The following is a 13259-nucleotide window of genomic DNA, read 5'->3' as shown; positions in this document are numbered from 1 at the left end:
CTACAAAATCATGATCAAGTTTATATGTATGTATATTGCACAGCAGAAAGTATCAACACTGAACACCTTTTCCTGAGCGAGACATCTCCTTGTCTCCTCAGGTTTAGGATTGATTGAAATGCAGCATTCACCCAGTTGTTATTCAACTCCTTGGAGAACTTGCAGAAGTTCTCCATATTGTCCCTGTCGTCTTCTGTGTTTCCTTGTGGAGCTTCTTCATTGCAGGTGTCTGACTGAACCCTCTGCTCCGAAAGGTTAACGTCCCCGTCCGGGTCGGTTAGTCCTTTCGGAGCATTACTAACACTGTCCCCAACGACTTTACTCTCTGAGGATGAGAGCTCTACCCCAGCCAGGGTAGCTTCGTCGTTGGGGACCCTCATAAACTCACTTACACAAGAAACATCGGTTTGTTCAATGTCCGCTCCAGTGAAGTGATCAAACATCTTCTTCATGCCAGTCGTCACTAGGTAGCCAAGCCCCCAGCAGAGAGGGAAAGCAAAGGGCACGAGTGCTTTGGAAACCTGAACATAGTTGAGAAATACAAAGTCAAATGTCAATGGGCCGTCTGGATCCTGAATGCTTCAATGTACTGAGATTCCAACATTTAAAGCCTCAGAACATCTTTGAATGGCCAAACTTTTTGAGACCAAGATCTACTTTTTCTCCCACCAGCTGGCTGAGATCTACCTCATGGCATGAAGACATAGAAATTGTAAATTAAACTCTATTGATTTATTTTCTATACAAATATCCATCAGTTATATCAGAAATGATAAAGTGATAGAAAACCTAGTGCAGTTTCTTCCTCAGTAAGATTCTGACACTGGGAGCAGGTTACTGGTTTCTCAGTCAGAAGCTGGTTGCAAACCTGAGACCAGAGGTTCAGTCAGTTCTGGTAGATCTGAAATTTGGTTTGATGACGTCAATATGAGAAACTGCAGACTGACAGGAGGAACCAAAGAGCTCTGCAGAGGTAAAGGTAAATCTTCTGAATTTGGGATACAAGTAATTTAATTTCACATAATTATCGTGGTAGAAGCCACTCGCTTGTTAAAACTTAATCAAACATATTTGTCCTATTTGGTGTTTGTCTTTTATTAAACTCCATCAATGAACTCACTGTGGTTCTGTGGCATGGTCTTTCTTTTGATCTTTGCTATGGAAATTGAAGTAGTGACTAAATATTCAACTATTCAATTTGTTTTTGTTCCTTTTATTTTCTTGCGACTTTGTAAGCTTACTGCAATCTTTAATTAAACTAGAACACCGTAATCATTCGTGGTGTTTTGATTGACCACTTCTTTGGGTGGTCAATCGAGTATTTATTGTGGCATTGTTTCAATAAACCTCTGTTTCTATTTCCATTTATTTTTCACCAAGATCAAAGTTTGAGCCAGCACAACCCAAGCGGTCGTCAATCAAGTGTGAAAAAGATGCCTCATGCTCCCTGAACCACTCTTTCACAATCCCAGTCCAAAGAATCCTGAAATTGTCCCATTTCAGAATATGCCAATGTCATCAGGAAGAAAAACCCGATTAATGGAATAACTTGATCGTACAGTATATTCAGATAATCTGCTTATGTCTCTCTTGTACAGCAGGCAATTTGATTTATAAATGACCAATATTGAGTAGGAATTTGCTCTGAAGACAATTACAAAATAAAAATCTACACAGATTGAGGGAATTTTCACAATTCACCTCCTGATTTCAAAGTTTGACAGACTGCAAGGTCAAATATGAAGTAACAGAGTAATTAAGCAGTGAGTCGGTAACAAACTGCGTGGCATCCAACTCCACTGGACTCCACTTGTAATCTGGTTATTTGGTATTCATTAATCCTAATGAGACAACAACATTTTCCTTTTCACACAAATGGTGTGTTTTTTATGGGGTGGTATAGACACTTCGTAGGACTTCAACATGTCATACACTCCCACCTACTGGTCAACTGATGTAAGTGGGAAAAATATCTTCACACTGAAGAAGTTGCCAATAATCAAGAGACGCAGGGGGTCTCTACAGCTTCTTGCCAGAATGATATTATTGCAGTTAAACAAATATTGGGATCATCAATCAATAAAGGTCTAATTTAGCCATCAACCTTTGAAAAATACTGATGTGTTGCTGCAGTACATTTATTTGTTATTCATTTGTAGCTTAGATTTTATATGCAAAAGTAGTTTAGACTTGAAGTTGCTCCCATGTTTTCCTTTGGCTGGTATTTTCTTCTGTTGTTCATAAGCAAATAAAATAAGATCAAATTGATCCAGAACCAGATATTGAAATTATTACTATTAAAAAAGCATTTTCACAGGACAACTTCCACAAAATGTCATTCAGTGTTACTGATAAAATAAAACACCACTAGTGATGAAAGTATACTAGTTTAATTAAAGATTGCAGTAAGTTTACAAAATCGCAAGAAAATAAAAGTAACAAAAACAAACTCCAAATATAAACAGATTTTCCCCTAATGAATGATGATTGACAGTTGCTCTAATGGTTAAAAACATTTTTCGAGCTGTTTACTAGAAGAATGGTTTGATCTGGTTTACATAATTTGCAAAGAAGTACCAAAATAAAATTTCAGAACTACATATTTATTTATTTATTTATTTTGGTCTGTGTTTCCTTTATAACAAATTTGATAAGCAAAGATTTGATTTTTTTACCTACAGGAAAACGTGAGACAACAATCAGATGGTCTCAAAGAAACCACTGTTCCAGTAAACAGCAAGACCAACTAACAAACACATGTTCATATAAACCCCACAAACAAGATGGTAAACCACAAAGCAAACAACCTGTCACTTTTTCCCTACTGAAAACAAGCATTTAAAAAAAACCCTCAAAACTTTGATCATTGTTGAGAGAAGAAATAACTTTGTGCTTCAATCATACCATAAGGACATTTTTAAAAAAGCAACATAAATAATAGAATATCTATTTTAGCTTGTCATCTGTGGTTTTAATACAGAGGGCTATACTTGGAAAAAGACATGTTTTAAACAGATCTAAAATTAATGTACATCAGCTGCATAGCAGTTTTGGAGAAAATGCGCTTGCATTTATGTTGGTTATCATAAGTGCAATGCATTTTTGTTTTATTTTAGTACAAACAGGACAGATGCATACAAGAAGCGCCAGTAGAGTTAACGACAAATTTATAACAACTACAAAAACTGACAATCACTCTAAGCACACTTTAGGTGTTATGGCTTAAAATTATAGTTGAGTATTTAATCAGACTCTGAAAGGCAACAGCAACAATTCGACCCGGTTGCTACAGTTATCTCTCCTCAGGCTGGGTGTGCTATCTGTGCAGTGTTTTCAGAATATTTACCGGAGAATATGCAATGATAGACGAACATTGACTTAGTTTGTCAATATTAAATTGAATGTAAAGATAACACTTCAAATACAAAGAACAGACACAAATGAGATCTTTCACAAAAAAAGTCTCCCTCTTTTCCATAACTTAGCAAAGACTGTAATAAAAGTCAGACATACACAGATGAGAAAGCTGTAATTTCAAAAGAGTAATTACCTCTCCCCTATGTGCAGTTAAAACATTCTGGATATAAGGAAGATTTTTTTTTCCATCCACGATTCACAGAATGAGCAGTACATTCATATTGAATACTGAAATTTCTTGGTCTGACAGCATGGTGCCATATTGCCTGGCTAAAAACTGTTTGTTTAGGGGGATATGAGTTATATGTACAATGAGATGTATATACAGGAGCAACTGTGCACAGGAAGTTGTACGGTCATCATTCATAGTATATAAAGCATTTCACTTTACCCTAAAAAAGGCACCACCACCAGCAGCAAAGGTTGGTTCACCCTTAATTTTCCATCTGAGATATTCCCAAGTTTAGTAACAGCTGCAGAAACAACAGTATGAACTTCAGGCGCTTTGGAGAATTTGGAAAAGTTACAGTTGGTATAAATATCTTCATCCATGGACAGTAGAGTAAAAACATTCATCTCTGCTTAATAAAAACTTCTAAACAGAGAGTAACACAGATTACGAGCAAGTGAGTAAACATTGGTTTTACTGAGCTGGTTAGAATAATTTTTTGAGCTCCAACCTGATTAGACAACCAAGTGCAGCAAAGCGACATTCACTTTAGTCACAGCAGAATGAGGCCACTTCCTCCTCGGCAGCAGACTGGTCCCATTGCAGGTGATACAGCAATGAGCAGATTGAGGTGAGGGGAAAATATAACATTTATCAATATATCTAGAGGAAAAATAACCATGACTGCAGAGCAATTCTACGAACCTCCAATGCGCAAATAAATTAAGATATATTTCTCTGTTAAGATGAATACCTACTAAAAAAAAGTTAATATATTTTTCATAATTATCTCTCTAAAAACAAAGGCAACAGAAAATCATAAATATGAAACACCGGAAATATTAGTTTTTCTATTTTACAAGATGAAGAAAATTAGAAAGCTATCCTCTCACAAGTCATGTTTCCTTCTAGAAAAAGGTCCCTTTAAAAAAAAAACAAACAAACCAAAAAAAAAAAAAAAAAAACACACACACCCAACTTGATCACACTACACACAGCTGCCCTCCATCGCTCCGCAAATCACATTGGTAATGTTTACATCAACTCCATCCAAGAACAACAGCTGTTTGAGATTTTAAAGTGAATACTAAATGTAACGGTCTTAATGCATTACTTTCAACATGAACACAAGAAAAAAAGCAGTAACGATAATTACAATTATAAGAGACCCGGCTCTTGTTTGTGCATGCACTTACATAAAACTACAGACTGCAAACTGTTTTGTCTTTATTAGAAAAAAGAAAAAACAAAAAGTGTAAAGTGTATCATCAGGACAAAATGCATCTTGGAATGTCAGCAGGTAAAATGCCACACAGAGAGTTAGTGAAAAGAAAGAAGACAATAAAAACCCTAATGAGCCATAAAACTGGCACTTTATCAGGATGTACACAAAGATCAAACTTTGGTGTTGAAGTCACTGACCGCCAGCAGACAAAACAACATGAGGTCCGTAAAGCTTCAGCATGCACAATTTGAGTTTTAATACAATGATCTGCGTGAGATGTTCAGCTGTAGACACATTTCTCCTCCTAAGCATTGACTAAAGTCAACATTTCTACAAAGCTGGCTCATTTCTAGCTGGTTTATGAATACTATTCCAGTTCAGACACTGACACTGAAAAAAACCCACCTTCCAACCATTAAACCGAAAGTAATGATGCACTAAGTTAATGCTCTACTCTAGATGTATATTCTGATAATATTTAACTGAAAATAATAATAAAAAAAAACTATCTGAATAAAATTTATTTGTTCAATTTATTTTAATGTAATTTCAAAAACTAATATATTAAGATGTCTGGTAATGAATAGCAACAAAGTTGGTAATTTGATGTACAGCTGTATGATCATAAAGATAAAAAAAAAACATTTCACAACAAACTTACTGGCTGTGACACAATTAAAACCAATTAACGGATTTTCTTTTTTGCTCATTTGTTTTTCCTCACAGATGCTGCCTTGTTTTTAACCTAGGGAATGAAGAAACAATATATGGGCATAAAAAAAAATCTAAATAAAAAAATCACCCTTCCTAATGAGTCTGCACTCTTTATAAAAGGAGTGATTAAAGAGCAACATAATCAATGATTTTTAACATACATTGTAACCTGGATTTGTCACATGAACCAGAACATTTTGACAGACTGCAGTGTTGGTGTACCTGCATCCTGGCTCACATGTTGATAGAGATAATATGCTAAAATAAATAAAATATTTAATATTTACAAATATATCTCCTAGTTCAACCATCTTCACTGTTTTGACAAATCTTTAGCATGAACCCCAGTCAAATACAATACATAATTTATGTAGATTTATTAACGAATATATCTATGTAGCACCTAAAAAGCTTATTTATCGCATTATAAATAAAATCAAAATCTCCTTTTGTGGCATTTCAGAGATTTAGATTGAATTTATTGCTATCAACAGGTTCAAGCCCACTGCTTCAAACTGCAAAATAATAACCAAATTACATTAAACCTCTTATGTTCATTTCTACAGTTCTTGAACTTCATATTTCTTTGCTTTCTCTCCCTCTATAGACCTTTTTGAAAAAAAAAATCACTATCTGCACCATTTCAAACAGTAGCTACTAGAACGGCAAAACATCTCACACAACGTCTAAGCCTATATTCTATACCAAATGGTCCGTCTTTCATGCAATATAATGACAAAAATAAGGAGTAGAAAAAAAAAAACATTGAGGGAAATATATTCACAGAAACTTCCAACGCTTTAGGAGACATTTTACAAGACGCAGAAAAACAAATCTGGAGCATGCCACAGATAACATCACATTCTACCTATTTACATTTAAAAATAAGTTCTCTGATTGTCAGGCCCGATGAGTTGACAGTCTTTTCAGAGAGAAAGCGAAAGAAAAAGATTTGAGTTCCATTTCTCTTTTCAGACTCTTCAGGAGTTAGTCACTACTTACACGAGTTTCAGTAAAAGTGAGTTCGCCAGTTTGTGAGAGACATGAAAAGATGTTAACTTTTATAAAATTTATAAAATTTATAAACTCTGTTTATAAATCCTGGTTTATGTATCTGCATGTAAAAGAAACGATCCAGTATGTCTTTGAAGTCACTGTTATTTACATTAGAAGTTAGTATTTTTGTCTGAAGAGACCAGCTGAGCAAAGGCCAGCAGCTGTTTGAATACATCCTCTGCGGTGCAGGAAGCAGACCTGCATGCAGTGATTATGCATTAACACTTGGACCTTTTCTTCGTGTTTAACAATTTTCCAGGTTTCTTCGGCAAAAAATAAAACAAGCTCATGAGCTTCTGTGACATTTAGAATGAACGCGTGATGGTGCCGCCTGATTCATGCAGGCTGACCAGCAGGTCGTTGATCTTCTCCATGTTTTGAGAGACCTCCATGCTGCCCTGTGCGGTCGTCCCAGACTGGGACAGAGACTGGCTGAGCAGGGACTGGATGTGAGCATCGCTCTCCTGCTGGTTCTGACCCGACTGGCTGATTGCTATAATCTGATCTGAAACTGTGTTTCCAGGGCTGTTCATCAGCTGGCCACATCCTGCAAGAAGGGAGAGAAAAAACATTTAAAACAAAATAACCACATATTATAATTAAATAAAAAATAAATATTATTATCACCATCTGCCAAAGAGACGTGATAAATATCCTAGAAAGATGTATTATTTCTCTCATAAAAACATAACCGTTCCTATTCACAAAGATTACATTCTATGGTTTATTTAACAGCATAATTTAAAGTGATGCTACTTTGTACAAGTATTGATTAAAAATACATCCTAATTCTTCTTGATTTTTCTCTAAATTTAGTTTTGTTACAACCAAAACCTTCAGAGTGGAAGAAAAAGAATAGATGACTTTTACATTCATCTTTACAAATAAAACTGAGAAAAAAGTGCATTTTTATTCAGAATGGCCCTCGAAATTACAATTTGAAGAACCATCTTTCATTGTATTTACAGCTACTTGGGTCTTTTTGGAGCGTCTCTACCAGCTTTTGCACATCTAGAGGGTAAGACTTCTCTTCTTTGCAAAAGATTTGAGGGAATGCATCCGTGAACAGGATGCTTCAAGACTTGCCACAGATTATCCATTAGATAATTTTTGTGGGTCCATCATATAAAATCCCTTCTCAAAAAAGATTGACGTTTGTGATTTTAACCTTACAAAATTAAAAAGAAAATCAACTGGTGTGGATACTTTATAAAGCCACTGTAAATGTATTTTAGGACGACATAACACAGTGGAAAAATATGCGCTGCCACCAAGAAAAAATGTAATTGTGAAGAGTTAATCCAGCGCAATGAGCCAAAACATGAACACTGTGGTTTTTCTTCCCTCTGTTTACTTATAAACATTAAGACAAGCTTGCCGCCACTTGTTGTTCTGTTAACTTATCGGTTTTAACAGGAGTTCAGCTTGTTTATAACACTCTTACCGTTCTGCATCCCGAAGATGAAAAGGTCCGGCTGCTGAGGCTGACTGGGTTGACTGATGCTCCCGCTCACAGCGTGCTGGAACAAGTTTCCTGGCTGCTGGACGGGAGAGGAGGTGGTGGTCGGAAGGTTCGCCACGCCGTTCTGGGAGGCAAACATGCTCGACTGAGTGAGCTCGGGAACAGCCATCCCCCCCTGCATGGGAGACATGTTGGATGGAGGGATGAAGAGACCCACTGGCTGCTCATGCTGGTTGTTGGAGGTGTTGCCTAACTGCATTGGCTGCTGCTCCTGAAACATGACTTGCTGTGGTGAATTGGTGGGATTCCCTAAGGCCATGGGCTCAGGCTGGTTCTGCTGATTGACACCCACCATGCTGGCTTGGGAAAACAGCAGAGACGGGCTTTGGGACTCCTGGGAAACTAGACTGCTGGTGGTGAGAGGAGGCATTTGGCCTGGACTGGTAAAAATGAGGTTAGGGGCCTGTGGTTGTGTGGACAGGTTGTTGTTACAGAACATTAAGCCTGTTTGCTGTTGTTGCTGCTGGCCTGGAGAGAGTGTGTTTGGAGAGGAATGGGGGGAGATGCTCTGAAACATGGCTGGCTGCTGGGGCGGCTGTGTGAGCGGTGGAGGCTGTGGCGACTGCTGCTGCTCCATGGGGCTTCTCTGCTGCATGGGGGATATCTGGGCCTGCGTCTGAAATACTGACTGCGGTTCAGGAGAGGAGGATTGCAGAGCATTAAGGAAGGCCAGCTGCTGCTGTTGCTGCTGCTGCTGTTGTTGCTGCTGCTGCTGAGAACCACCGGTTGTAAGCTGGGTGGGCAGGGATGTTTGGGGAAGGAAAATCCCAGTGGGAGATTGCTGTTGCTCCTGAGACTGCAGCACTGTCATGGTGCTCTGGAACAGCGCGGCCTGGACTTGCTCCTGGGAAGCCTTCTGATACATTGATGCCTGTGGATCTTGCGTCTCAGCCAGAGGACTAGGATTGTGGAACATGGTCGGTGAGGGATGGGTGGCGGTCTGCTGGAGGAAGCTGGTCTGCATGGAACAAAGGTCGTTGGCCTGCTGAAAAAGGGCAGCTTGCTGCTGCTGAGTCTGCTGCTGCTGCTGCTGCTGCTGCTGTTGATCCGGTGGGTAAAGTGATGTCTGGTTGGTCACCACTCCTGATGGGGAAACTTGAATGTCTGCATTCTTGGCCTGGGCAGCATCCTGAAACATGCCACACTGCATCTGGATCTGAGACTGGAACAGTTGTTGCTGCAAGTTCTCCAAAGCCTGCTGCTGCTGTTGGATTTGCTGCTGTTGTTGCTGCTGAATCTGTTGGGTTTGGATCTGCTGCTGGTGCTGAATGTGCTGTTGCTGCTGTTGAATTTGTTGCTGCTGTTGCTGCTGAATCTGCTGATTTTGGATCTGTTGCTGGTGTTGGATTTGTTGCTGCTGCTGTTTGGTTATCGAGTTGTCGGCCTGAATCGGTAAGTTACAGTATCCCTTAGCTTTAAGTTGTCTCACAGCTTCCTCCAGCTGAGCCACTTCATCTGGAGGGAAGAGCTGCAGCTGTGGCTGCGGCGGCGGGGGTGCCGGTTCAACACACAGCCTGCCCACTCCTCCAGAAGCGCTGCCGGACCTCTCTTGCATCAGACCATCTCTGGACTCTAAAAGGAACTGCTGGGAGCCTTGTGGGAGAAGAGACTCTGCAGGCAAAGGGAATGAGCTGCTAGGTGCAATATCCTGCTTCTGGATGGTGCTTAATGGATCGACACTGGTAAAAGCAGCAGCCTGGGTTTCATCTGGATCACCTGCAGATTGAGGTAAGCTATTGCTGAAAACTAAGCTTTTATTTAGATGTGCTGTTGCTACGTCTTGGGTCGGCTGGGTTGAGCGAAGATCACCGTTCTGGTGAAGAACGAAACACAAAGTGACAAAAGCACAAGTTAGGGGTTTTAAGTCGTTAGTGGAATTATAAATGAGGAATATACAATATACAAAAGCAGTTTATGGCTCAGTAATTCACCTTAAATACTCCAGAGGCCTGAAGGTTGTTTGTCACTTCCATTGGGGTGACATCTTCTCTCTTCACTAAAGGCAACATTGAAGGCATCAAGGCACTATCTACAGCTATGGGAGTAAAAGGATGAGTGCCAAATGTTAATTTAGATGCTCTTCGTAATCAAGATGAAGAAAAAGAGACAATTAAAACCCTCTTCAAGATGACAAAAAATTAAACTTTTTAAAAATATCTCCCTGACAGGCATAAAATAATGATGATAAGGTTATAATTTTAATAAAAATGACTACTAACCTTTGAGTTGCTCGTCATAAGAACAGGTCTTCACTGGTGAGGGCATCTCTTTCTTTACAGGAATTTCATTTTGTACTGCAAGATTATCTAAAATAAAACAAGATAATAGACACTGAGACAGCAGCTAATTAGAACATAATTCACAGAGATTTGTTGTTTATATTAAAAACTTATTAGTCATGGCGTTACAAGAAGGAATCTTGAAATTAGTAAAACACTAGATAAATGTCAGTGCTATACAGGCATTTGCCTTTCAGAAAGGAGAGGAGCGTTACACCTATTGAAAATTATTACCAACACTCCACTCTAGGTGGCAATGTTGCCTAATATTAGGAAACACCATAATAAGACTCAACACTTTATTAATCCCAGAAGGGGATAATATGCTTTTAGTTACTCAGTCTGGTGAAATGAAAATAAAAGTATAAATAAATGAACAGAACAGAAAAACCAGTATCAGTAACAATTAGAATGCATAACTGAAGAATTTGAGGAAAGATGAGATACTCCAGTCAAATTCAAATAGAAATAAACACCATCTCTGTAGTCCATTGGAAATTAAAATTGTACAGAAATAGTATTAGTGTAATACTAATACAGTAATACTGCAGGAGCTGGTAGTGTTATAAAAAAAGCTGCAAAGTTAAATGGCCACAGGTCTAAACATAAACTCAAGACACATTATTTAATATTAGTTGTAAAACCTATGAACATTTTATTTTGGGGTTGGGGGCTTAATAATGTACAGTCTCTTGTTTCTTTAGCTGAACAAACCTGGATCTGGAGTGTAGGTGAATGGCTGAACATCATGGGACCTGCCAGCGTTTGTCACCACGTACATCCCCACACAAACAGGAGAGGAGATGGACAGGTTCTGATATGGGGGGACCTTCACAATCAGGTGATTCTGGGGAGTTAAAGATATAAAATTAAACAATAAATTAAAATGAGCCAACTGAGTCCCAAAGTACAGAAAGTACAGTAAGCTTAATCGATACAAGAAATGAATCTGAAAGTAACTTCAAGCCAAAACAGTCAGTTAATGAGAAAGAAAAAAGAAACAAAATTATTCTTTCCCTATTCTGCAGCTGCATTCTTGAATGTATCTTAAACTTTGTTTGCTTTCTCTGTATTCTGCTGTAAAGGCACTTCAAATGCACAGCTTTGTAGTTTCAAAATGTGCATAAATGCAAAAGGGAGAAATGTTACAGATTTGTCAGTTCCTGCATTACTGATCCTGTCGTTTTCAGGGGCAAAGGTTTAATCCTGGTTAAGACACACTCAGCAGTGTCTGAGACTGAGCGTAATTAGGTCAAAGCACAATGAAACTACTGACACCTTTGAACCAAAAGCCATTTAAGATGATTATATCTGAAAGACCCAAACACGCTGGAGTTGAAGCTTGTCTATCCAATCTTTTCACTTGTAATTACCTTCAATAATTCAGAAAAACGACAGAACAAAAAGAAGAACTTTTCACCTGGTGGAACAGCTCCATGTCAATTTCTGCCTCTGACTTCCACGACTTCTCATCTGGAAGACAGAATTTATTTTCACTGAATGTTACACATCAAAACTGAATTAAACTTGACAAAAAAAAAAGTCTACAAAGTTGTTTTTTTTTCCTCACCTGAAACATTTTCTTGAAATATGACTTTAGTGTCTTTAAGAAAGTTTTTGCCAATGATGAAAACTTCCTCTCCGCCCCTTACTGAACCAGTATGCAGTGACTTCTTCAGTATCTCTGGCAGCCCTGCAGGCTGGGCTGGAAACAGGGAGAATACAGACAACACTGATAAGATTCATTGATTTTTCGTTTTTCTAATGATGCCCTCTCACCTCTAACTCGGCAAAAAGAAGACTGTGGGGGAGGGTTTGCCAATAAATTTTATCTAAGCTGATTTTTGCCTCTTCAAAAAGGAGATCTGTGTTATTTCTGATTAATTATTGCCAGATTTTTATTTGGAAAAAAAAGCAGAAATGTGTAATACCAACGTCTGTGCTAGTTAAAAACTATCTGTCTGTCTGTCTATCTATCTGTACACTATCTATCTATCTATCTATACACTTGATACTATTTATCATCCCATTAATTCAACAAAGTCTGTTATGCAACAAGGGGAGCATAACTTTCATCCCATCTCTACAAAGCTAATTCACAATGCAACCAGACCCACCAAACTAGTTGATCTGCCATCACTTTAAAAAAGAAAAAGACAAACACAAACTCTTGAATAAGCTCAAAATTCTAATAGATTTTATGCTTTTAATAATCTTGTGAATCTTTAAATCTTACACTTGGGAATATGACCTTATTTACTCAGAAGAAAATACAAACCAGAATAACAAAAGGCATCCATAGTTGGATGCCTTTTGATCGTTTCCATCTTTATTTTCTCTCTTTTGATTTAAGTGATTATTTATTGTTGGCAGAACCACCTTCCTACACATCTCACTCCTGTGAACCATGAACATGTGCACACACACATTTACATGAACATACAATCATAAACCAGAGGAAATTACTTTTTGTGTTTTGTCGAAAGACATTTCCCTAGTTTGCATGCAAGCTCTGTCATAAACAACAGACTTCCAGACTTGTATTGTTTAGTCATGAACCTCTTTTTCTCCCCTGCTACCCTCAAAGCTGTTGTCTCAAATCCACACATGAGCCTATCCGTCTTTCCTGTTTGTGAAAACAGACCACACCCTCACTTTGCAGGCACCTATTAAACAACTCAATCTAATGGGATAGACATGCACTGTCTCTGAGTGCTAACATCAAAAGAAAGGAGTCTACTGACCTTTGGTTATATTAAAATTGACAAACAAGGCCTAAAAAGGCTCAATGGTAATTATTAACCAAGTAGGTTTTAGGTCAACCTATCCTTTTTCTCCAATTCAACTAGTTTGATTCTTTCATGGCTCAATTGATTT

At 38.2% G+C, this 13259-nt stretch overlaps 1 protein-coding gene across 4 annotated transcripts in view; it reads right to left on the bottom strand.

The window, feature by feature from the left end:
* Positions 1-2374: 2374 nt before the first annotated feature.
* The window catches only part of nfat5b (nuclear factor of activated T cells 5b), a 35291-nt gene continuing 24406 nt past the window's right edge, over positions 2375-13259 (bottom strand). For all 4 annotated transcript variants that reach the window (XM_055036473.1, XM_055036474.1, XM_055036475.1 and 1 more), the window contains 7 exons: positions 11953-12087; positions 11803-11855; positions 11097-11229; positions 10323-10409; positions 10035-10138; positions 8026-9916; positions 2375-7128 (listed from right to left, as the gene is read on the bottom strand). In XM_055036473.1, coding sequence (XP_054892448.1) covers positions 6887-7128; positions 8026-9916; positions 10035-10138; positions 10323-10409; positions 11097-11229; positions 11803-11855; positions 11953-12087 — 2645 coding nt within the window. In that variant the 3' untranslated portion in view covers positions 2375-6886. The remainder of the gene's footprint in view (positions 7129-8025; positions 9917-10034; positions 10139-10322; positions 10410-11096; positions 11230-11802; positions 11856-11952; positions 12088-13259) is intronic.

The sequence above is a fragment of the Poeciliopsis prolifica genome, unplaced genomic scaffold (genome assembly GCF_027474105.1).
Source record: "Poeciliopsis prolifica strain line A6 unplaced genomic scaffold, Auburn_PproV2 SCAFFOLD011, whole genome shotgun sequence".
Lineage (NCBI taxonomy): Eukaryota > Metazoa > Chordata > Actinopteri > Cyprinodontiformes > Poeciliidae > Poeciliopsis > Poeciliopsis prolifica.
Note: the sequence above shows the minus strand (reverse complement) of the source record. Positions and strands in the feature narration are given on the sequence as shown.